The sequence below is a fragment of the Gigantopelta aegis genome, chromosome 4 (assembly GCF_016097555.1).
Source record: "Gigantopelta aegis isolate Gae_Host chromosome 4, Gae_host_genome, whole genome shotgun sequence".
Classification (NCBI taxonomy): Eukaryota; Metazoa; Mollusca; class Gastropoda; order Neomphalida; family Peltospiridae; genus Gigantopelta; species Gigantopelta aegis.
The window spans coordinates 37,909,691-37,932,731 of record NC_054702.1 but is presented as its reverse complement, the minus strand read 5'-3'; the positions used below and the strand labels follow the sequence as shown (position 1 = coordinate 37,932,731).

General features: G+C 34.3%; 2 protein-coding genes across 5 annotated transcripts in view; one reads left to right on the top strand and one right to left on the bottom strand.

Annotated features, from left to right (window-relative positions):
* Nucleotides 1-7,041, bottom strand: part of LOC121370503 (testis-expressed protein 11-like) — a 36,942-nt gene extending 29,901 nt beyond the window's left edge. The window contains exons 1-6 of the mRNA XM_041495781.1: nucleotides 6,940-7,041; nucleotides 5,415-5,488; nucleotides 4,164-4,300; nucleotides 3,650-3,734; nucleotides 3,019-3,098; nucleotides 1,045-1,075 (exon numbers count right to left, since the gene is read on the bottom strand). Of these exons, the coding sequence (XP_041351715.1) occupies nucleotides 1,045-1,075; nucleotides 3,019-3,098; nucleotides 3,650-3,734; nucleotides 4,164-4,300; nucleotides 5,415-5,463 (382 nt within the window). The 5' untranslated portion in view covers nucleotides 5,464-5,488; nucleotides 6,940-7,041. The remainder of the gene's footprint in view (nucleotides 1-1,044; nucleotides 1,076-3,018; nucleotides 3,099-3,649; nucleotides 3,735-4,163; nucleotides 4,301-5,414; nucleotides 5,489-6,939) is intronic.
* LOC121370504 lies at nucleotides 6,675-21,338 on the top strand. Of its 4 annotated transcripts, none has more exons than XM_041495784.1 (8): nucleotides 6,705-6,723; nucleotides 7,552-7,648; nucleotides 8,521-8,674; nucleotides 9,297-9,552; nucleotides 17,380-17,507; nucleotides 19,050-19,089; nucleotides 20,761-20,800; nucleotides 21,228-21,338. In XM_041495784.1, the coding sequence occupies exons 2-8, from the start codon at nucleotides 7,617-7,619 to the stop codon at nucleotides 21,331-21,333; spliced, it is 756 nt and encodes a 251-aa protein (XP_041351718.1). In that variant the 5' UTR covers nucleotides 6,705-6,723; nucleotides 7,552-7,616; the 3' UTR covers nucleotides 21,334-21,338. The 4 variants fall into 4 exon arrangements, with proteins under 4 accessions (XP_041351719.1, XP_041351718.1, XP_041351717.1 ...); XM_041495783.1 differs by lacking the exon at nucleotides 6,705-6,723 and adding an exon at nucleotides 7,143-7,269; XM_041495785.1 differs by lacking the exon at nucleotides 7,552-7,648 and having other exon boundaries at nucleotides 6,675-6,723.
* The last annotated feature ends 1,703 nt before the right edge of the window (nucleotides 21,339-23,041 follow it).

Genomic DNA, 23,041 nt, shown 5'->3' with positions numbered 1-23,041 from the left:
TGACACATAGTCAGAGGAAATCTACTAAACCTTTTCATTAGCAGCAAGGGATCTTTATATTGGCACTTTCCCAGACAGGACAGCACATACCACTGTCAACCACTAAACCGACTTCTCTCTCACTAATAACTAACTAACCAACTAACCATTAACCGAGTGTATTTGAGTCCAGATAGCTGAAGTGTGTGCACAGGGTATTCTGCTTGAACCAGAAATGGATATAAGCATGAAAATAATCTTTTTTTTGTTTTGTTTTTAAATGATTCAGAAAATGATAGGTAGCTATTAAAGATGCATGCATTAAAATAACATTAAATATAAGATATTTTTAAAAGCATTTTTCAATTAAATAAGTTACTAGTAATGTATTTATAATAAGGAAGGACGGAAATGTTTTATTTAATGATGCACTCAACACATTTTATTTACGGTTATATGGCGTCAGACATATGGTTAAGGACCACAGATATTGAGAGAGGAAACCTGCTGTCGCCACTTCATGGGCTACTCTTTTCAATTAGCAGTAAGGGATCTTTTATATGCACTATCCCACAGACAGGATAGTATATACTACAGCCTTTGGTACACCAGTTGTGGAGCACTGGCTGGAACGAGAAATAGCCCAATGTATTATATAATAAACAATAGTTGCTAAACATAATTATTCTGATTGCTGAAATTGTAATTCAAGACAAATAAATTGGTACAAACATGAATATAAACAACAAAGCAAATGTAAATCTATTTTGCAGTTGTAATATTAGTTTTTTTATTTAACACATACTGTTTTGTATTAGTTTAAAAAAATATTATGAATTTTGTGATTGTCCATAATCTGAAAGCAGACACAACTAATTGAAACGAACATAACTAGGCTTTCAAACAACAACCCATAAAATAATGGGGATGTGGACTATGCAACAATCAAAAAAAAAAAAAAAAAAAAAAAAAAAAAAAATCACATGCACTTATTCTAATAGATAAATATTTAACATATTTTCCATTACAAAAGTAACAGTCAAATGAAAATATTTTTGTAATTACCTATCCATGCCCTTCCTGTTTTCATTCCCATCTGATGAAAAAAAAAAAAAAATATGATGTACCAATGAAATATTTTCTTTTAAAACAACTAAATTAAAGCTGCACACCCTAGTTCCATCCAGCGAAAATAAATTATAATTTGGTTAATCTACAAAACTGTAACACACTTAGATCACGTTTTTATCAAATGGAGTGAAAAAGCAGGTTTTATATCGATAAATACCATGGGAATCCCCATGTCCCAATTGCTTGAAATAATTTTGAAAATTTGTATTCTGATGTCACCGGTAGATGTCGCTCGAAGCACAACAATGCCTACATCACGACAAATTTCACAGACTTGGGGTGCATTCTTTTCACCTCTCCTGGACATGTTCCAACTGTTCTGTCCTGGTTGTATCCCCTCTCCAGATATCGTAGGACTTAGCAAAATTATTGGTTTTAAGGGTTTGTAACGTTTTGTATTGAGATACTTACTTGTCTGAACTTTATTGTTACTGAAAATGTTCACGAACTGTGAAGAAAAATCTCACAAATGAACAACAACAAATCGGATGTTGATTGCGCGAACCGTGCACGAGAAAACAAACCGAACCAAAATGATAATGGTCACGTGGTATACCAACGTCTGTGACATTGAAATGGAAATATCCCGTCTAAAAATAGATTAGACCTTGTCTGCTCAACGTTTTTTTCTCAAACGTGCCTCCGTTTTTCAGAAATACGAAAAATGCATTTTGTGGTATTACAAACACCAGGATTACCAGGATTACAAAAAAACACTTCAGGTGAATGGAAATGTATATTCTAAATAATAAACGGTAAGTACATTGCAATTTTATTTGTGAAAAAATGGGTTTAATAGCGAAAAACAACGCCGTAATGGTTAACAACTAGCCGTAACTAGGGTGTGTCCATTTAAAGCACTTTAATATTCTGAAGAAACATTCCTGTTTGCCAGGTCAAGTGGTATACATTTTGCACACTATAAACAAATGCAGTAAATAACATGGGGAAATCAATTGGTATGTGGTTCTATATTTATTATGATTGACAAAAGTTTAATTAAATAACATAACTTACTCCACCTGGAAAGCAAGCTGAATTTTGTTGAAATGACACTGAGCGTCCCTGTCTAGGAAACTATGCATGCAAGATTTTGTATTACACATATAATCAATAAAATATTTTTTATTGCATGGTCAGGTCAGAATGGTCTTTATTACTATAGTAAGAATAAATGGGTATGTAATAAAAAAAATTAAATTACAAATTACAAACATGTTTAAAATAATAATAATAAATTGCAGCCATTTACAAACTATAGTTGGTTTCATACCATTTTATTTGGTGAACAGGAAGCTAAGTGTATATTTAAATACTCAGACTCTTATAACAAATATATTACAAGTTACAAATATATTAAAAAAAAGCACCCAACATAATCTTTATGAGATATAGGGGAATAAGTTACATCATATATTATAAATACATAATCATTATGTTATGTATATAAATAGAGGATACTCCCCGAGTGTCTTGTGATATCATAATTTATCAGTACGAGTTGATAAAAGTATGAAATCTGAGGCTTGATATCACAAGACATGAGGGGATATATTTTTTTTATCATCCATTATCATTCTTTTCATTTGCAACAATTGTAAACAATGTCAGTAATGTTGGCTGAATGTCACTATACATGTATTTGGCAGCGGTAGACTCGTTAACTAGCAGAACAGCAGTGGCGTGACGTCACTAATGATAGGTTTAGCGCTTAAACATACACAGTGGCATAACAAAAAGAAGCGATATCTCCTAGGAGAATATCGCAGGAGATATCGCAAATTATAGTGCCAGCAATATCTCCTACAAAAGCCTTTAATGGATGATAAATTACATACATATTTAAATTTAAAAAAATAATAATTCTTTATATTATTGGGGAATAAAATACGCCATATAACTGCTTACTATGATCTGTTTCTTTAAGTTGATTTCATCTACAGATCCATCATTGGCATATGTAACCATAAGAAATGCCACATTTCGCACTGTTGAAAAATGACAAGTACATTGTATGTATGTACGTATGTCTTGTATTACATATATAGGACTAATACAAGAGCAATAATTCTATTTCTTAATGAAGATATGTCACTTATACATGTAAAATAAACTATTGTTTTTGTTATTTATTTTCATATTATTCAAATTTAATTTTATATATCAAAATAAACTATTGTTTTTGTTATTTATTTTCATATTATTCAAATTTAATTTTATATATCAAGACTAATGTATACATGTAATATTAATTCTTCTTTAATACCTGAATGTTAAAATTCATCAATATCTTCCAAAGTTTGGAAATACAAAACCTTATACATACATCATAGTGTACAAAGAATATATGTTAATGACTTCAAGCATATACTGTGGTTATCAAAATTTTATAAATATTAGCATAGTTTTAAGATATGAAATTTAATTAACAAAAAAAACAAAAAAATAAAACTAATTTTTTTAAAAATGAAAAGAAAGAAATAAAACAGAAAAGAGAGCCATGATTAAAATACAATGTAAATACATGTTGTATACAAACACTTTGCATTGGATAATTTAGACAAAGCTCCCTTGGTTTTCATAGCAACAGCATAATTCCACAGTGTTACTGCCATGTTTTCTAACTAAAAGAAATAATCAAGAAAATATATATGGTAAATAAATGTTTAATTAGTAATGGAAATGATATAGAAAATAACATTTAATATTGAGGCACCATGTCATATAAATCTTAACATCATCTAATCATCAAACCAAATGCCACCCCAAATCAGTATAAAATGTCAGACTGGACTATAAAAAGAAGTGTATGATATAATAATAAAACTTGTATCAAATTAGTCACAATATTGTTTTGGCAAGCTTCAGTCTTACACCACTACCACAGCAATCAGTTCCACAAGAAAGAGAAAACATTTAAAAACCATATTGTTGATGAGTTTTTTTTGTATTTTTTTTAAGGGGATGTTTTTAGCATTATATTTCTATTACTAGAATCAGTTAATAAATATACATATATTCTAAATTGCTATATATATTATTATGTAGTCTACCTTAATGCAGTTGGTTTTATTTAGCATTCCCAGTCCGACATTCTGCAAGTCGATAATAAGACTGGATGCTTTTTCTAAAAGTCCTTGCCAGTCACCAGTTTGATGAGATCCATCTCGACATAGTTCATTAATAATGCCTGAAAAAAACCCAGCAACTAATAACATTGTATAAAAACACAAAGTGTATAACAGTATGCCAAATAGCACCTAACTGGGTCTGTCATAAGTGTCCTTATCTTTAAATTCAGTATTAAATATATTGCCACATCTGCTATTGGTGACATATGTAACACAATTTGTTGTTATAGTATTGTTTCATTTAACCAATATGTTCTTGGAATTTGATTTGATCTAGCATAAATAAGAATACCCCTCCAAAAAAATCCTGAAAATTATTTTGACTTAAAGGTATGGTAAGTAAAATCACCGAGTTGACCCAATTGTGAAATGTCCCAGGGAACAAAATCTGGATAAAGCTGGATGATTATCATCTATAAACTGGTATGGATGTAGAGGTATCACATACCATTGTGCTTAAAATGTGCATGGTGCCACTAAAATTAGGATTACAATTTGTATGCATTAGTTAAAAACAAAAGATTCCATGCTGCTATTTGGAAGAATTTAGTAGTAGGGTTATTTTTCTAATATTACAACCCTAGAAACTAACCACAGCAATTAGAATGCCGTTGAGATTGCCATGGTGTTTTCAATTTTCCTCGTTATTTATTTAATTTTCTATGTCACATTTCTTAATTAATATTCTATTTTGTGCAATATTGATAAATTAAAGACCTCTTTTATGTACATTAACTGAAAAATGTCATGTAAACTATTTTTCCACAGCCAGGGATTTATCCAGGATTTTTCTCCATGGTCCCATGGCTGATGGGATTGGGAAATTTAGCTCTTGGTATATATTTTTGAGCTCAATGAATGATGCAGTACCCAACTGTTAAACTAATTTATTAGAACAGACATAATTAAATATATATATTGGGAATTTTTAGCATAGAAATTGGGAATTTTCAGTGCCACTGTCTTTTGAGAAGGGGCCTGTGTTTGGACCCATAGAACACTTGGCAGCATATTTTTGTAGTGACCTTTTCTTTTCAGGTTGTATTATACACCAAGAGTTACAGTTACCATGGTGCATGCTTAATAACTAATGATTAAATATCTTAATACAAATATTCCTTTCTTATTTTAAAAAAAAAAAGGATAACTATATTAAAGTGATTTACTGCAAACCTTGTAATTGATCAATATGGCAAGAACTGTTGCTTGGTGTGGTTTCCATGGCAGTTATTTGAAATCAAAGCTATCTGAAAAGTTAAATTTAATCATGATTTATATGCAGGCCTCAAGGAACAATATCTGAAGTTGGGGGGCGGGCACAATCTTTAGTGGAGGAGTAAAAAAACCAACATACATTTTCGTTCTCAAGTGGGGGGACTGTGAACCCCCACCCCCTACACACACTCCCTGCCAGTTCCTATAGGCCTGATATATCATTTACTTAAAAAATAAACAATAAAAATGCGAGGAAAGAATGTAATTATTTCTATTAAATATTGGTAACCAGACTGATTAAATTCCAGCTATCTGAAAAGTTAAATTTAATCATGATTTATATGCAGGCCTCAAGGAACAATATCTGAAGTTGGGGGGCGGGCACAATCTTTAGTGGAGGAGTAAAAAAAACCAACATACATTTTCGTTCTCAAGTGGGGGGGCTGTGCACCCCCACCCCCTACACACACTCCCTGCCAGTTCCTATAGGCCTGATATATCAGTTAATTAAAAAATAAACAATAAAAATGTGAGGAAAGAATGTAATTATTTCTATTAAATATTGGTAACCAGACTGATTAAATTCCAGTAAATGTGATCAAATAGTTTTAGGAAAGTACAAATTACAAATTACAAATTAGCTAGCCAAATGCAGGTATAAAAATTACAAGGACTAGTTAAACAACATAACCACCAGTCAAAGAGGCGACATCATTATTCTGATGTAGTGTGCAAGTTAAAACGTTTATTTTATTTTTAATAATTGAAACGATCGAATGCTTGACCACAACAATAGAGGCAGCCATGTTGTTGAAGTAACTTCCTGTTCCAAAATCGTTCCTTTCGCTGTCCAGGACAGAACAGTTGGAACATGTCCAGGAGAGGTGAAAGGAATGCACCCTTGTTTACTGGTGGACAGGTCAAAACTTGAAAAACAGTATCATAATTTGTGGCAGTCAAAACATTGCTATTGCTCTTAAATAAATAGTTTTAAAAAGTTAAAAGTTTGAATAAAAGAAAAAAAATAAGAAAGGAAGAAAGAAAGAAAATTTAAAACATATTTTTATACAACTTTAAAAACATGTTATTGCATTTTGGGCCATAATGATAATGGTGCACCCTATTATTAGTACCTTTCACAATAACTGATGACGTTTTAATCAGCTATTACGTTTACCACCCTATACATAAGATTAAAGTCGTCTGCTTAGACGAATAGAAACAAATGGTTTGTCCATCAAAAATATTAATTAAGATATATGTAACAGTATGTATTATTTTGTTTTTATTTAATTATTTCAAAGGTAATATTAGTAATGCTTTAATAATTATTTCTGCGATATGCTAACGTAAGATGTGCGATAATCTCTGCCCCTGCTGGAGCTCCAAAGATATATTTAATAAAACACGTTTTTTTTTTAATGTTTTGATTTTGGCACTGCACTGACCGCCGACATTATACATGCATACAAAACCAACTTACAAAAATTAACTTCAGTATAATAACTGGTTGAGGTTTTTGTTTGTTTTTATCTGTGCAAATCAGACGATAGTTATATTTGCCGCCATTTTACTTAGATTTGTAGATCATCGTAAGTTCTCGTAATTCTGTTGATTGGCTAGTTAACATTCGTAACCCCATCGATAGTTTCCGGCTATGGATATCGGCATTCTAACGAATGGCTTTTTAAGTGTAGGCCTACATTACGTATTTACGATAATACTGTTTTTAATAATATTTGGATTTTATATCCTTAACTTCTTTTTTTCAGGAGATTTATTGGATGTATTTAATTAACAACGATATCTAACAGTAATGATATGGTGGTTTTGTGATTAATATTTTAATTTAACGATATTTTATCGACAACTGGCCGTGATTTTTATGCCAGACGGTGACACTTCCGTGACTTCGCTGGGTTGACCTGCTTTATTTATTTATTTTTTATTTACTTTTTAAATTTAATTTACCCCCAAATTTATTGTTGTTAGTAGTAGTAGTAGTATAATTAGTTGTTGTTGCATTTCTCTGCACAGTACTGTACATTTTTTGGACTGAGTATGTATATTCGTAATCGTAATTGTATTTTTATAGACAAGCCGCAATATGGAACTCATTAAAAAGAGAGATCTATCCATTTCTGTTTGAAGTTCAGTAAAATGCCTCACGTTGCAGATAAAGATTTCATGGGGTAAATTTCAAATTATTTTAAAATATTAATGCAAAATTATATTTTTAACAACCTTGGCTGTTCTGCAATTAAGTAATGCCCTAAAAATAGTAGGGGGTACGTTGTAATTTCTGCTACGTGGGGCAATAAACGCAGCAGTTAACTCGAGACTCAAAAACGTTTAACACAATTGAACCCCCCCCCCCCCCCCACCCCATTTTTTCCATATAATAATACTGGTAATAATAATACCACCACATTTTGAATTATTTACTTGTTGAACAGCCTCTAATCAATGCTATTTTTCATCAGTGACATTTAAGATTAAACCCAGAGCTATTTAACTTTTTCTAATTATCATACTTGAAATAATTTTCCTAGAAATCAGATGTGTGCTACATATACATGTGCTGTTTCTATATTTGTTTATATTTAGAGCAACTGAAGATACCATTATAGTTAAATTTGTTTTGTTTAAGAACATTACTAGAGCACATTGATTAGCCAACAGTAATTAATCATTGGCTATTGGATGTCAACCCTTTGGTAATTCTGACATGTAGTTTGCAGATGAAAGTTGGTACATTTTCCCATTAGCATCAAGGGATCTAAGTTTATAAGAACAAACCAGGGCCTTTAATATACCATTGTGGGGTACTGGTTAGAATGAGTAGAAAAAAAACTAATGGGTTTGAGTCTTTTGAAATAATGATTGATAGTATTGATCACCTTGCAACAAACTTTTGTAATTTTATTGGAAACTTCATGTGATTGCTTGCCTGGCAGTACTTCAGGAGAGTGATCTTCATCTTGCAGTGACTTTGCTCATGGCAAAGACTGATATAGGTAATAAAACATTTTATTGTGTCACAACATGTTTTTCTTTCTTTCAGTCCACGTTCGGCAGAAATGGTCGGCGATGCTCATGTGTATGAAGCAGCAATGCCAGTTGCTGCAGCGATGACACCATCCCCAATACAAAATACAGATGTTGCACCAACATTTTCAAATATTAAAAGGCACTGTGGTTCTTATTCAGAACACATGGTAAGATACGGTCAGGAAGGTTTTATTTCCATGAGTTTCTGGATTACAAAATGTCTTAGCAGTATTCTCAGATTCAGGGCTGTAGCTAGGATTATTGGGGGGTGGGGGGTGGGGGCAGATGATTTTTTGGAATGAACAAGCATGGAAGGTGCACTTGGGGATCCGGGGGCATGCCCCCAAGGACATTTTTAAATCTCTGAAATACTTTTTTGCAGTCATTTCTGAGAGGTTACATACTTAAAACATCAATATTGATATCAATAAAACCAGTAAAAATAATGGGTTGTGGGGGGGCATTAGCTATGGCCCTGAGATTGGATATAACCTATATAAATTTGCGTGCATGCATGCACAAAATATAGGTAAATGAGTTGTTCTAGAAGGGGAATGCAAATATTTAAATATCTTACTACAGAATAAATAGTTTTATTTATATCTTGACTGTTTTTACAATTTGCTTGCTAAAATATAGCAATTTATCACCAAAACACTTAATTTTTTTTGTTATTGATATGAATTATAGAGTAAAATAATAGTTCACTAGTGTTAATTATTCAATGTGTTGTTATTTGAAAATTAACTCGACTTGCCCTCAAGTAAATCTGTATTGTAATTCATTCAGAATAGAGTGGAACAAGAGAATGTTGATTGCGTGGTTCCATCTGGAGAGACGGAGAATGATACGGGTTATGTCAGTCATGACAGTCGAGACGACAGTTCTGAACACTCTGTGTACATGCAGTCGTCAGAGACTGTGGCATTGAGAACAGATCAGCAGTTGACGCAAAGCATGGCGGATGACTGGTTGGAGGTCATTACAGAAGACAACGTCTCCGTTCAAAGCATGGACAATATGGACGACTTGCTCTATCATTTTGGTGGGTTCATTCACATGTTTGAAGGGCAGTCAAAACGTTTGTAGAACTAGATGCCAAAGTGTGGTTTGAGTTTGTTCCGAAAACTTGTTCTTTCATATACAACTGTCCTATAACATAACTCTTCTTGTTTGTATATTTACATATTTTACTTGATCATAAAGCTTATATTTGATTCATTCATCAAATGGTTAAAGCATGCAATGCTTGCTTGATGAACTTAATGAATGGGAGCTCTGCTAATTAAAACATAACTTAAAAATACACACCCTTTTTGTCCTGAATTCGCATGACTTATCAAAGGAAGAGAAAATCATTTTCATTATCTTCTTCTGTTAATTGCTTTTGGGGATAAAACAGGTACCATGTAGTAGTACTGACTTACTGACTTAATATGTCAGTGTCTGTTAAGCAATGCAATGTAGAATGAAAAGAATTTGTTTAAACTTATTGTAACAAAATACTTTATAAGACTGAGTCACCATAACTGGTAACGTGCAGGTTTTTTTGGGGGTTCCCCCCCCCCCCCCTCCACCATGGTTTTTTTTCAACAATATACTAATATTTTTTTAATGTAAAATTCCCATATTTATCAAGTTTTTATTTCTATTGGTTTGACCTGGGCTTGAGAGGTTGTTGCATTGTGTTCTTAAATATTTTAGTACTGCATTTTTATCTAGAATAACCTATCCAGAAAGAAAGGCATCTGATCTTACTATACTTTTGTCACTGGTAGTGTAGGAATAGATAAACATCTATTATTTACATGCCATATATTTGTTTTCTCATGTACAAGTAATGCTTACATGTCTTAATAACAGGTTGCAGATTTATTTATTAAGTAGCTTAACAACTTTTTTTTTTTTTTTTTTTTTTTTTTCCACATATGGTTATGTTGATAAAACCAAGATTTTACTGGTCAGCTCACAGTATATAATATTCTACAGTGACAATCCCAAGAAATGCACTCTGTGGGCCTCTTCCGTCACCATTATTGTTTTGTTTTCTCAAAAGTTAATTTATGCACATGGTTTAAAAAGACTGAGTCACCTGTTTTAACATGTGATAGCCGCTGCCAGCCAGTCCAATGTTTAGTTGATGCAAGAGCAGAGATTGAAATATTATGTAGCGATTCAGGGACCAATTGGCCATCCAGATAAGTCAAGTTAGGGGCCAGTTATAAGCCATAGGCATTATCAATATTTTTTTTATATAGGCACCTACTCAGGAATGTGATTGAAGGCAACTGCCAGTGTCTGTGGCAAAAAGATACCTTTGTTAGCCTTTTTGAGTGTTTTTGTGTATTTTAAATATGAACAAAATACCAAGCAATTTCAAATTGAATCTATTACATAGAGAATAACTATTAACTGGTTATCGGCTTTATTCTGTGAAGATTAGAATGGTAAATGCTGTGAGGCTTTGCTAAGTTGCATTTGCCATTTGATCTGAGTACATTATTATTTCAAATTATTTCTTATTTTTAATTTAAAAAATTGTCTTAAAAACATTTTATAAAAATCAAAACAATCAAATGGGGGGGGGGGGGGTGGAGGAATGAGCAACTTTGAACAGTATAACATTCCTTTCATGATCATAACAGTTAAACTAATGTAAACGTTCCATAGTTTCCGTTCCAGAAACCTATAATTTTGGTAAGTGAAATTTATGTAGTCATCATATCTTGACAATACATATTGTGATTGCAGTATAAAAAAAAAACATGTTTTATTTACACATTCAGGGTTTCTGCCAGAAGAGTAAAATTAGGTACCTTGAGATCTTGGAGTTTTAATACATATGTTTTTGTAATGTTTAGAAAGATTATATTAAGAGAACTGCTGTTTAAATTTTGTCCAAGTACATTGTCCAATTTTAAAAGATCTCAAACCCATAAACACCTAGTAAGGGTACTAAAAATCTGGGTTTTTTTTTATACATACCCTCAGACAGAAAGCCTGAAAATACTTCTGTTAAAACCTGGTACAGACATGGGGCGGGACGTAGCCCAGTGGTACAGCGTTTGTTCGATGCACGGTCAGTGTGGGATCAATCCCCGTCGGTGAGCCCATTGGGCTATTTCTCATTCCAGCCAGTGCACCATGACTGGTATATCAAAGGATAGCGGTATGTACTACCCTGTCTGTGGGATGGTGCATATAAAAGATCCCTTGCTGTTAATCGGAAAGAGTAGCCCATGAAGTGGCGACAGCGGGTTTCCTCTCTCAATATCTGTATGGTCCTGAACCATATGTCTGACGCCATACAACCGTAAATAAAATGTGTTGAGTGTGTCATTAAATAAAACATTTCCTTCCTTCCTTCCATAAACCCATAATTAAAATGTGTTGAGTGTGTCATTAAATAAAACATTCCTTCCTTAGTCTGGTCTTATGTCGTAGGCATAATCAGTGTCTACTGATTAAGTCTAATTGATTTTATTTGAAATAAGGAGTTTGAGTTTATTTATGATACACTAAAACATTTTAGGCAGCGCTGGTGATTGTGTCGTTAAATAAAATATTTCTTTCTTTGGTACAGACACCAACATGTTGGAATATCTGATGCTGTTCACTGTACAGGTTCTTGGTGAAACTTGTGAGAACAGTGTCATTGCTTGTGCGGACATTCACCGGTCTGGCCTTGTATCATTTAGTCATCATCTGGTCTTTGCAGGGGCGGGATGTAGCTCAGTGATGCATGGTCAGTCTAGGATAGATCTCTATAGGTGGGCCCATTGGGCTATTTCTTGTTCCAACCAGTTCTCCACAGCTGGTGTAACAAAGTCCATGGTATGTACTATCCACTTTGTGGGATGCTGCATGTAAAAGATCCCTTGCTGCTAATCGGAAAGAGTAGCCCATTGCGTGACTGCAGTGGGTTTCCTCTTTCATTATCTGTGTGGTTCTGACACCATAAACCCATAATTAAAATGTGTTGAGTGTGTCATTAAATAAAACATTCCTTCCTTCGTCTGGTCTTTTTACAGCAATGAATTAGGACACAAAACTGGGACAGGGCCCTTTTATATATTTCTAGCTGGTTCATGTCCCCTCAGTCAGTAATGTTTTTTCATATTGTGGCTGCAACAATTCTGTGTTATGGAAAACAAAAACTTCTTTATAGCAGTAAAAATATAATTAGACATTAGTTTGCTTATACAGTGTACAAATATAACGGTGTTACCTCTTTTTATTTATGTAATTGTAATGTGTCAATAATATTTATAAAATCAAATCGCACAAGTATGAGATAACAAACAATTTTTTTTTAATAAAAATTGTATTTACTTTCACTTGAATTTATTGATCATGATCAGACTACATACATTGGTTACATTCATGTTCAACATGGACCACTGAAGACAAAGGACAAGTACTATCTAAAATAAAACAAAGACAATACAGGGGTAGAAATAAAGTCTTTCAAATTATCTCTTTGGAGATTAGTAGCCGAAAAAGTTACCCAATACCATGAAAAATCACACTAGTCCACCCCTATTATTGGCTGAAACTAATGCTGCGTTCATTAGAAGCTGTGCAAATCGTGTTTCCAATTCACAAGTTGTGAGGAGCATTCGTGACTTGTGAACTGGGGTAGGATTTTCTGTCACAATCTTATAGATGAAATGTTTGTTGTTAAATGTTAACTTAGTGATGTGTCATTCAATATGTCGTAATTTAAAAGGAAAAAACCCAGTGTACCACTATTTGAATGAAATAATACGGAAGGATTTTGAAGTGTTTAACCTATTATTTATCACAATAATATAACAGTTGCCTGCTAACAGAGACATGAGTAATTTTTTCACTTCAATATTGCATAATCATTTACTAACATTTGAATACAATGATCATGGAAGATGTTTACAAAGGACACTAAAATGAATGATGTAGACAATTCACAAGAAAACTTTTTTTTAAAACCCAACTAAACAGCAATAAAAGAAGACAATTAACAAATGGAACACAATATTATACCATCAGAAAGAAAGAAAGAAATGTTTTAGTTAACGACACACTCAACACATTTTATTTACGGTTATATGGCGTCAGACATATGGTTAAGGACCACACAGATTTTGAGAGGAAACCCGCTGTTGCCACTACATGAGCTACTCTTCCGATTAGCAGCAAGGGATCTTTTATTTGTGCTTCCCACAGGCAGGATAGCACAAACCATGGCCTTTGTTGAACCAGTTATGGATCACTGGTCAGTGCAAATGGTTTACACTTACCCATTGAGCCTTGCGGAGCACTCACTCAGGGTTTGGAGTCGGTATCTGGATTAAAAATCCCATGGCTCGACTGGGATCCGAACCCAGTACCTACCAGCCTGTAGACCGATGGCCTACCACGACACCACCGAGGCCGGTACCATCAGAAAGACCAAAACTTACAATGTATATGAAATAAGTAATGTTTCACTATTACAACACCCTAAGATTCTTTGATTGTCTTTTCACAAAGATGATGAACACATCATAAAAATAGTTTGCAACAAGTTATTAAACAGTTGTGTGCTTCGGGCGTAATATAATAATAACTGTTAAATTGCCAATAGAATTTTTTTTACTGTCAGTGAAAATTAAAAAAAAAAGTGTTCATATTCAAAGATGATTCACGTAAGTTTAAAGTTAAAGTTTGTTTTTGTTTAATGACACCACTAGAGAGTATATATATTAATAAAAAGGTATAATTAGAGATTACTTAACGAGCTACAAGGCAATACCTTTTATCCTGCACAAGTAAATTGATGTTGTCCTTACCGAGCCAGAGGACAACATCAGTTAACAAGAGAAAAATAAACAGTATTTCTGAGTAGCGAGTTGGGTATTCTGTTTATTACCCATTATCAATCTTTATTATTTTAAGGAAGATTTTTAAATGATACTGTTATTGAAAACAAGTTTGCAAGTTGAGAACAAGAGACAGCATTGCGTCATAGCTGTGACGTACGTATCGTTAGTTGTTGACATGACTGCCACCATGGAAACTATTCTTACATTTAATAAAAATTAGTTGCCTAATAGTCGTGACATCAAAACCTATAGTGAAGTACTGATTATGATGTCAAAACGTATCTAGGGCAAGAAATGGGGGTTTTCTTTTCCTAGGGAAACAATTTTTCTTTCCCCACTTCTCTCTGCCCATATGGATAATAATAGTCAAGCAAAGCAATTTTATGTTTTCAGATATATACCAAGTCTGTTAACAGGCATATAACTAGATCTAAATTTATTATAAAGATGGCACAAGGTTTTTGTCAAGGGGTGAGAGGGTATTGATGATAACCCTTCACCTTGTATACAAATAAATATATACACTGTATATTGTTGTTAATTTTCAGTGTTTAATTGTTCAATTTTAATTTTTGGGAAATGTTTTTGACTCATTTCTAATGCCTGACATTCTACACGTAGCCTACAGTCAACCCTCTTTATAACAGCCATATTGGTGCTATGCAGGTCTTGCTATTATATTGAATTTGCCATTATAACGATTGAGAAGAGTATTTTGACAAAAACTTTTTTAATTTTGTTGAATATGCACACACTATATTGTATTTATTAAACTACTAACTAGCAATTTCATCCTGTGTATGTTTAGGGTGACTTTCTTTGAAATTGGTTACTTCTTGATTTTCTCTAAGGAAATTTGTGTACGGTATGGCATCGTTTCACCATAGACTGTGACACTTGCCCTAAATAGATCATAAATCAATGAAAAATAGTGGGTAACTGACAACTAACAAGAACTGACAAGAGTAACTCAACTTAAACAACATAATGTGAGATGTTTTATTACTTTCCCACTCTGGTTCCAAGACGCAGAGTTGCAGCTATTTGACAAGGGGCAGAATTTAGCTCAGTCAGGCGAATGCTCGCTTGAGGTTCTTGCGTCGCAGGATTGAACCACCCCGATGGATCCATTCAGTTGATTGGGTTTTTTTTTTTTTCCGTTCCAACCAATACACCACAACTGGTCAAAGGCCGTGGTATGTGCTTTCCTGTCTGTGGGAAAGTGCATATAAAAGATCCCTTGCTGCATTAAGAAAGATGTAGCGGGTTTCCTCTGATGACTACGAGTCAGAAATGCCCAATGTTTGACATCCAATAGCCGATGATTAAGTAATCAATGTGCTCTAGTGGTGTTGTTAAACAAAACAAATAAACTATTTGACAAAAGATCTTTGCTAATTATGAGATATACACTTGGCAGTAAATCCCTGTGCCATTTTAAACAACAAACAATGCATTAAAAATACATGTTTGTTATGAAAAAAATTACCGCCGGTACCAGAGTTCAAATATTCCGTTGTTAACAATCAAACTGAAACAGATGCGCATTGTTTCCAGTAGACATTTGCCGGAACCCGAATATTCCGTTATATCGAATACCATTATAACAAAGATCTGCCTGTGAAAGAAAACCAGAAAAATGCTAAGCAACTGTATGGTAACGGTGCCAAGTGTTAATATAGGTTCCAGAGGACTGGTCAAGATAGGACAATGTCCAACACGATATGAACATTTTAACATCAGAAAAATAAGTTGCAATTTAGTTCAGAATGTTGAAGCCGTAATTTGTGAAGATTTAAATGAAATGTTTAGAAATACCAGAGAAATAATGTCGACAAAAGTTATGACTGCTGGGAATTAATATCCATTATCAACATCAACAGATATAAAGCCATGAATGAGGGGGAAAAAAACAACTGCCATCATGTTAGCTCAGTAGTAAAGCATTCATCTGAGGCACGGTCAGTATTGGATCGATCCCCGTTGGTGGGCCCATTGGGCTATTTCTCATTCCAGCCAGTGCTCCACAACTGATGTAACAAAGGCTGTGGTATGTACTATCCTGTCTGGATATTCTGCATGTAAAAGATTCCCTGTAGCTATTACGAAAGTGTAGTCCATTGCATGGCATCAGCAAGTTTTCTCTATCATTATCTGTCCTTAACCATATAACCATAATTCAAATGTGCCGAGTGTATCATTAAATAGAACATTCCTTCATTCATTTTAGCCTAACGCAAACTGTTTAAAATGTTTGCATAATGACTTACAAAAGAGTCTTTGCTTTAGAAGGGTGGGGATTTAGCTCAGTCAGTTGAATGCTTGCACGAGGTGCTTGCTTCGCAGGATTGAACCACCTCAGTGGATCCATTCAAGTGATTGGGTTTTTTCTTGTTCCAACCTTTGCACCACAACTGGTCAAAGACCATGGTATGTGTTGTCCTGTCTGTGGGAGAGTGCATATAAAAGATCCCTTTCTGCTAATAGAAAAATGAAGCAGGTTTCCTCAGATGACTACAAGTCATAAGGAAGAAGGAAATGTTTTATTTATTGACGCACTCAACACATTTTATTTACAGTTATATGGCATCAGACATATGGTTAAGGACCACACAGATATCGAGAAAGGAAACCCGCTGTCGCCACTTCATGGGCTACTCTTTTCAATTAGCAGCAAGGGATCTTTTATATTCACCATCCCACAGACAGGACAGCACATACCACGGCCTTTGATGTACCAGTCGTGGTGCACTGGCTGTAGCGAGAAATAGTGCAATGAGCCCACTGACGGGGATCAATCCCAAACCGACCGCGCATCAAGCAGGTGCTGTACCACAGGGACAAGTCATAATTACCAAATGTTTGACATCCAATAGGCAATAATTTATTAATCAATGTGCTCTAGTGAGGTCGTAAAACAAAACAAGCTTTAGACAAACATTTTAAATTGTGTAATCTGTGCAGTTCTGCCTGTAGTAGATCCGTTACTGTGATTCTGCTTGAATATTTGTCTGTTTGGTTTTTTTAAGATAAATTTTTCCGAGACCGATTTGACAGTGAGTTGTTTCGTTTCAAGAGCGCCATGTACGAGATGCTATCCGAACAGCAGCTTCACATGAGACAGATCATACATTCAGTTGAAATGATGCCAGAAGAGGTAACACATGTTATACTGTACATGGCCATCTAACAGTTAAATACATTAGGAAAAAACAATTCTCACTACATTTGTTATTGTAAAAAAATGCATATGTTTATAACAACCTCGACCCAGATTTTCGAAGCTATTTTAGCGCTACGATATCGTAAAACTGTCGTAGGCTGTGACATGCATTTTGTGACATCATAGCTTACAATGGCTTTACAATACTGCAGTTAAGATATCTTCGAAAATATCTGGTCAACTTATTTTATTGTATGTAATACACGCAAACACACATACACACCCACAAGTTATTCAAATTATGAGGTAATCTCTTCTAATTACAAATAATATAATAATACAATATCTGCAATTAGTTATCAGTATACCCCATGTCGACGTCTTTTTAAGTTAATTTTAAGGGCTATCTCTTCCACTCACCAAATTCGCCATTTGCGAATTTTAAGAACTGGTAAATTTTATTTTATTTTGGTAAAACAAATTTGTGTAATGATTGATATTTTGTTAAAAAATAACTAAGTTTAAAAAAATTTACGTAATTTGGAGAAAATTCTGATCACTCAGAGCTAGCCTTGAATTATTGTTTGTTTAAATGGTTACATTAAAATGTTTAAATAGTCGATTTCAAGATTTATGTTTGAATTTGTTGAGGACATTTATTTTTTTAAAGGAAAGATTTTTACTGTTGTAGCCATATCAATTCAGTAGTATTTTAGTGGGAGTGAAAATATTGATTTTGTACAGTAGTAAATGGGTAATGCACAGTGAAAGATAAGCTGTCAAATTCAAGCGCACACCTCTGTAACCATTGGGCTGGGATCTAGCTTCTTCGGAAGAGTGTGAAGGAAGGAAGGAAGGAAATATTTATTTAACGACGCACTCATCACATTTTATTTATGGTTAAATGGCCTCAGACATATCATTAAGGACCACACAGATATTGAGAGAAGAAACCCGCTGTCGCCACCTCATGGGCTACTCTTTTCGATCAGCAGCAAGGGATCTTTTATATGCACCATCCCACAGACAGAATAGTACATGCCATGGCCTTTGATACACCAGTTGTGGAGCACTGGCTGGAATGAGAAATAGCCCAATGGGTCCACCGACGGGGATCAGTCCTAGACCTACCGCGCATTAAGTGAATGTTTTACCACTGGGCTACGTCCCGCCTCACGGAAGTGTACACCTGGGGAGCTTGGGTCGAAAGATCCAACCACTCGGTGGACCCATTCACTGGGTTTTTATCCCATCCCTACCAATGCCCCACGGCTGATATATCAAAGGCTGTGGTATATGCTGCCTTGTCTCTGAGAAAATGCATATAAACAATGCCTTGCTGCTAATGGAAAAAGTAGCTGGTTTCCTCTAAAGATTATATGTATCAGAATTACCAAATATTTGACATTCAACAGCTGATGTGCTCTAGTGGTTTCATTAAACAAAACAAGCTTTAACTGTAGTCTCCTTACTCTGCTTCTCTATTAGTGTGACCGTAATAATTTCAGAACTAACTAATGATACCCATTCTTTTAGAATGATGTCATATTTCCAGACAGTGGGTCATCTGTTCCAGGTTAGTATTTTCTTTATCTGCAAATCATTTTTTGTGCTTATTTCCAATTAAGGTTCAAGCACACTGTCCAGGGCACACACCTTAGCTATCTGAGCTGTGTGTCCAGACTAGGGATTAATAGTTGTTGTTATTAGTTAGTCAGAGAGAAATATTTGTAGTGGTCTTATATAAGCCATTGAAAGTCACTCCAAAGAAAGCCGGTACTGCATGGGATATAAACTTGGTACCTTCCGGTCTTGAGGCTGAAGGCTTAACTATCATGCCACTGAAGCCAGTATTAAATGTTTTAAATTAGTTTTTTAAAGCAAGGATAGTCCAGTATTATATCATTGATTATGTGGTATCGGTGACTTATGTTCAGAAATCAGTTTTCCCATTTAATTTGTCTGAATAGCCCTTAGTAAGTGGAGTAAACCCATAGGTGTAGTCTTGTACAGTATACTTATCTATGTTGATATTAATCAAGCATTGTGATATTAAATGTTATCTCATTGACATTTTTATTTCATTTTACTTCCTTATTTTATAAAGTAATAAATATTTTCAAACTATCCAATTTTAAATTTTTAAAAACTTACTCAATATTAAGTTGTACCATGAAGGCTTCTCTTGTCCATAGTGAGTGAACCATCAGGGAACATTTTGTTTTTAAAATCTTGATTAACAGTATTTCTAGTCAAGTAAAAATTGATTAATAATTACTGGTTAATGTTTTAAAATTGTGTAGCGATCCCTAAAACTTGCATAGCGAATCGCGACACAATACAGAACAAAATGTTCCTTGACCTTGGGTCATTTTTATCATGAAGTGGCCATTTTGTATTAGAATTGTATGTTTCCTATGTTAAACACAGTGATGGTACATTTTAATGCCCATGAAAGTTGAAAATCGCAGATATAGAACAAATTTATTTAAACAAAAATATGCCACTCGTGTTGGTCAAAACCCCAACCCTGCTTCCCCACTGGCTTATATGCCAACAATAAATTCTTATAGAGTAACTACCGTAAATCCTCGAGTAGAAGACTAGGCTTCTATCTTTATTGCGATGCTGTGAGACCTGGACTCTTATCAAGGCAGGCTTCTGTTTTGTTCTAAATCTTTTTCCTGTCCTGCTGTTCTTACCATGTGGTTAAAAATTTGCCATCATGCAACAGACTCATTTCAACCAGTGCACCACAACTGGACAAAGGCCATGGTATGTGCTTTCCTGTTTGTGGGAAAGTGCATATAAAAGATCCCTTGCTTCATTAGGAAAAATGTTGCAGGTCTCCTCTAATGACTACGAGTCAGAATTACCAAATGTTTGATATCCAATAGCTGATGATTAATTAATCAATGTGCTCCAGTGGTGTTGTTAAACAAAACAAACTTCTTCTTCTTCATGCAGCGGAAGTGACGAGTATAACGCGGTCATTAACCTGACAAAGCTAGAATAGCAGAAACAGGCTGGCTTCTGTTCAAGGCAGGCTTCTATTGTTTTTGTGATGCTCTGAGACCCGCCTCTAATCGAGGCAGGCTTATATTCAAGGCAGGCTTCTATTCAAGGCAGGCTTAATTTATATTCAAGGATTTACGGTATTCCTTATATTAGGTAATACCAATAAACTGTGTATGGTAGTAGTTTTGAAAATTAAACCGTCTCACCATAGTATTTATGTTATTTTCAGATAATGAAGAAAACGTTTCTCAAAGCAAGTTAATACAGGGGTTCGTATTACATACTTGGAATATTTATAAAATAAGATGGTAAGAGTAACAGAAATTGTTTATAAAAAGTTTTCTACAAAATGTTTGAGGTAGCAATCCCACAATGACAGCTTTTTTTTTTTAAAGTAGCCATGGTGGCATTAAAAGGAAGACTGTATAATAGCTATAGGTTATCTGATGTTCGTGTCAACGTATTACACCAGTTTAACATTATATTTATAGAACCTGGTAACAGATTTTTAACAACATACTTAGGTAGATTTCAATAAGCACTCATTTGTTTAGTATATTAAAAAAAATGTATTTGTATACATGAAATGTTTTGTATCATTTTGTAGGATGAATTTATAACATTTATAGTCATTACTTTTTCAGTTCTATCAAAATATTTGTTTCGATGTTTAAATTTATTTTTTATTTATTTCAGGAATGCCATGTGCAAGGAAAAAACAAAAAGTCGTGCTCTTCTAGAATTGATGTCGTTGTCGTGTGGTGTGACTGCATTGTTGAATGAAACCAAATATAGATTATAGTACGGTTCCGTTTTTCTTTGATTCATGTCAGCAGCATGCAGCATTTTTTTTTTTTTAATTTACTAGCAGACACCGAGTACTGTAATGTGGGTTATAACATTTTAACAACCTCAACATAGCAAAAATAAATAAATGACTTGATGGCAACATCAAAATGTCATCAGATTAGCTGATTATGATACTAACTAGTCACTTTATGTAACAATCATCATCTGGTTTGACATGCTAAGTTTACTAATACTTTATGATGTACAGCTCAGGGGTGCTACTGATTTGTAGATAATAATAATAAAAAGATTTTAATATTACGTCCTCCAAAATCATGTAATTACTATTCATGTTTTACCCGGACGTGTATATTTCCCTACTTCCTTATTTCATATATTTGTAAAAGTAGCTTAATGGTAAAGCTGATTAAATGCCAAGAACAATACTTAATAATTGTCAGAATTGCATTTCTTGTTAATACTGGAAATTAAGAAAAGGGGGCAGGGGACACAGTTGTGATTGGTTTGGAAACTATTTAGATACATCATGAACATTTTAGTCTGTTAGACAACTACAAATATACTGGTATTCATGAAATGGTTTGTTACTGTTTTAATAGTGATTAATGCATCAGCAAATAGTTTGTGAAAGTGGTACCGGCCTCAGTGGCGCAGTGGTTAAGCCATCGGACTACGGGCTGGTAGGTACAGGGTTTGCAGCCCGGTACCAGCTCCAACCCAGAGCGAATTCTTAAGGCCACTACCCCCTCTTCTCTCTCACTAACCACTAACAAACTAACAACTAACCCACTGTCCTGGATAGACAGCCCAGATAGCTCAAGTGTGTGCCCAGGACAGTGTGCTTGAACCTTAATTGGATATAGGCATGAAAATAAATTGAAATAAAATGAAAGTGAAGGTGGTGCAATATTTGTTGAAAACCTTTGTCAGCACTGAACACCAAGGGTGTCCTACCCTACATCTTGAAGCAGCCAGTGATACAGTTACCCCACCACCAACACCAACAACAATTTTATAAACTGTTACTTTGGTCTTACCAAATGTGAGATCTGATTCCATGCTTTACATGACTCATATTTTTGACACATGACATAACATACGCAGGCCATCACAAGGCTTGTAATATGAGATTTACGATTTGGATGTTGAGGTCAATTTTCATCTATCTTTATGCACTGCTGGTTTATTCCGATAAGTTAATGTTAGAGTCTTGTAAGTGATACCACTGAATGTTGCCCCACATTTGCAATGGTGCCATTGAAAGACCAGCTATTAGCATGTGGATTATCTAAAGTATGTGTCAAAAAGTTTCTGTGTCTGGTTGTTCCATGCATCAACCATTTGCTGCTGTTTTTTGGAGGTTGAAATTGATTAAATTGTGGATGTAAGCTAGGTTTATGCTTGACATAGCATTAAAGAAAAAAAAAGTAAAGTTTGTTTTATTTAACGACGCCACTAGAGCACATTGATTTTTAATCTTATCATCGGCTATTGGACGTCAAACATATGGTCATTCTGACACTGTTTTTAGAGGAAACCCGCTGTCGCCACATAGGCTACTCTTTTTTACGACAGGCAGCAAGGGATCTTTTATTTGCACTTCCCACAGGCAGGATAGCACAAACCATGGCCTTTGTTGAACCAGTTATGGATCACTGGTCGGTGCAAGTGGTTTACACCTACCCATTGAGCCTTGCGGA

What these genes read in the sequence shown, in the direction of transcription:
- LOC121370504 (XM_041495784.1), top strand. Translation starts at nt 7,617, where the DNA reads ATGCCTCACGTTGCAGATAAAGATTTCATGGG. An exon ending in TTGAAATGATGCCAGAAGAG is followed by an intron (nt 17,508 to 19,049) that starts GTAACACATGTT and finishes CCATTCTTTTAG; the next exon opens with AATGATGTCATATTTCCAGA. An exon ending in CAAAGCAAGTTAATACAGGG is followed by an intron (nt 20,801 to 21,227) that starts GTTCGTATTACA and finishes TATTTATTTCAG; the next exon opens with GAATGCCATGTGCAAGGAAA.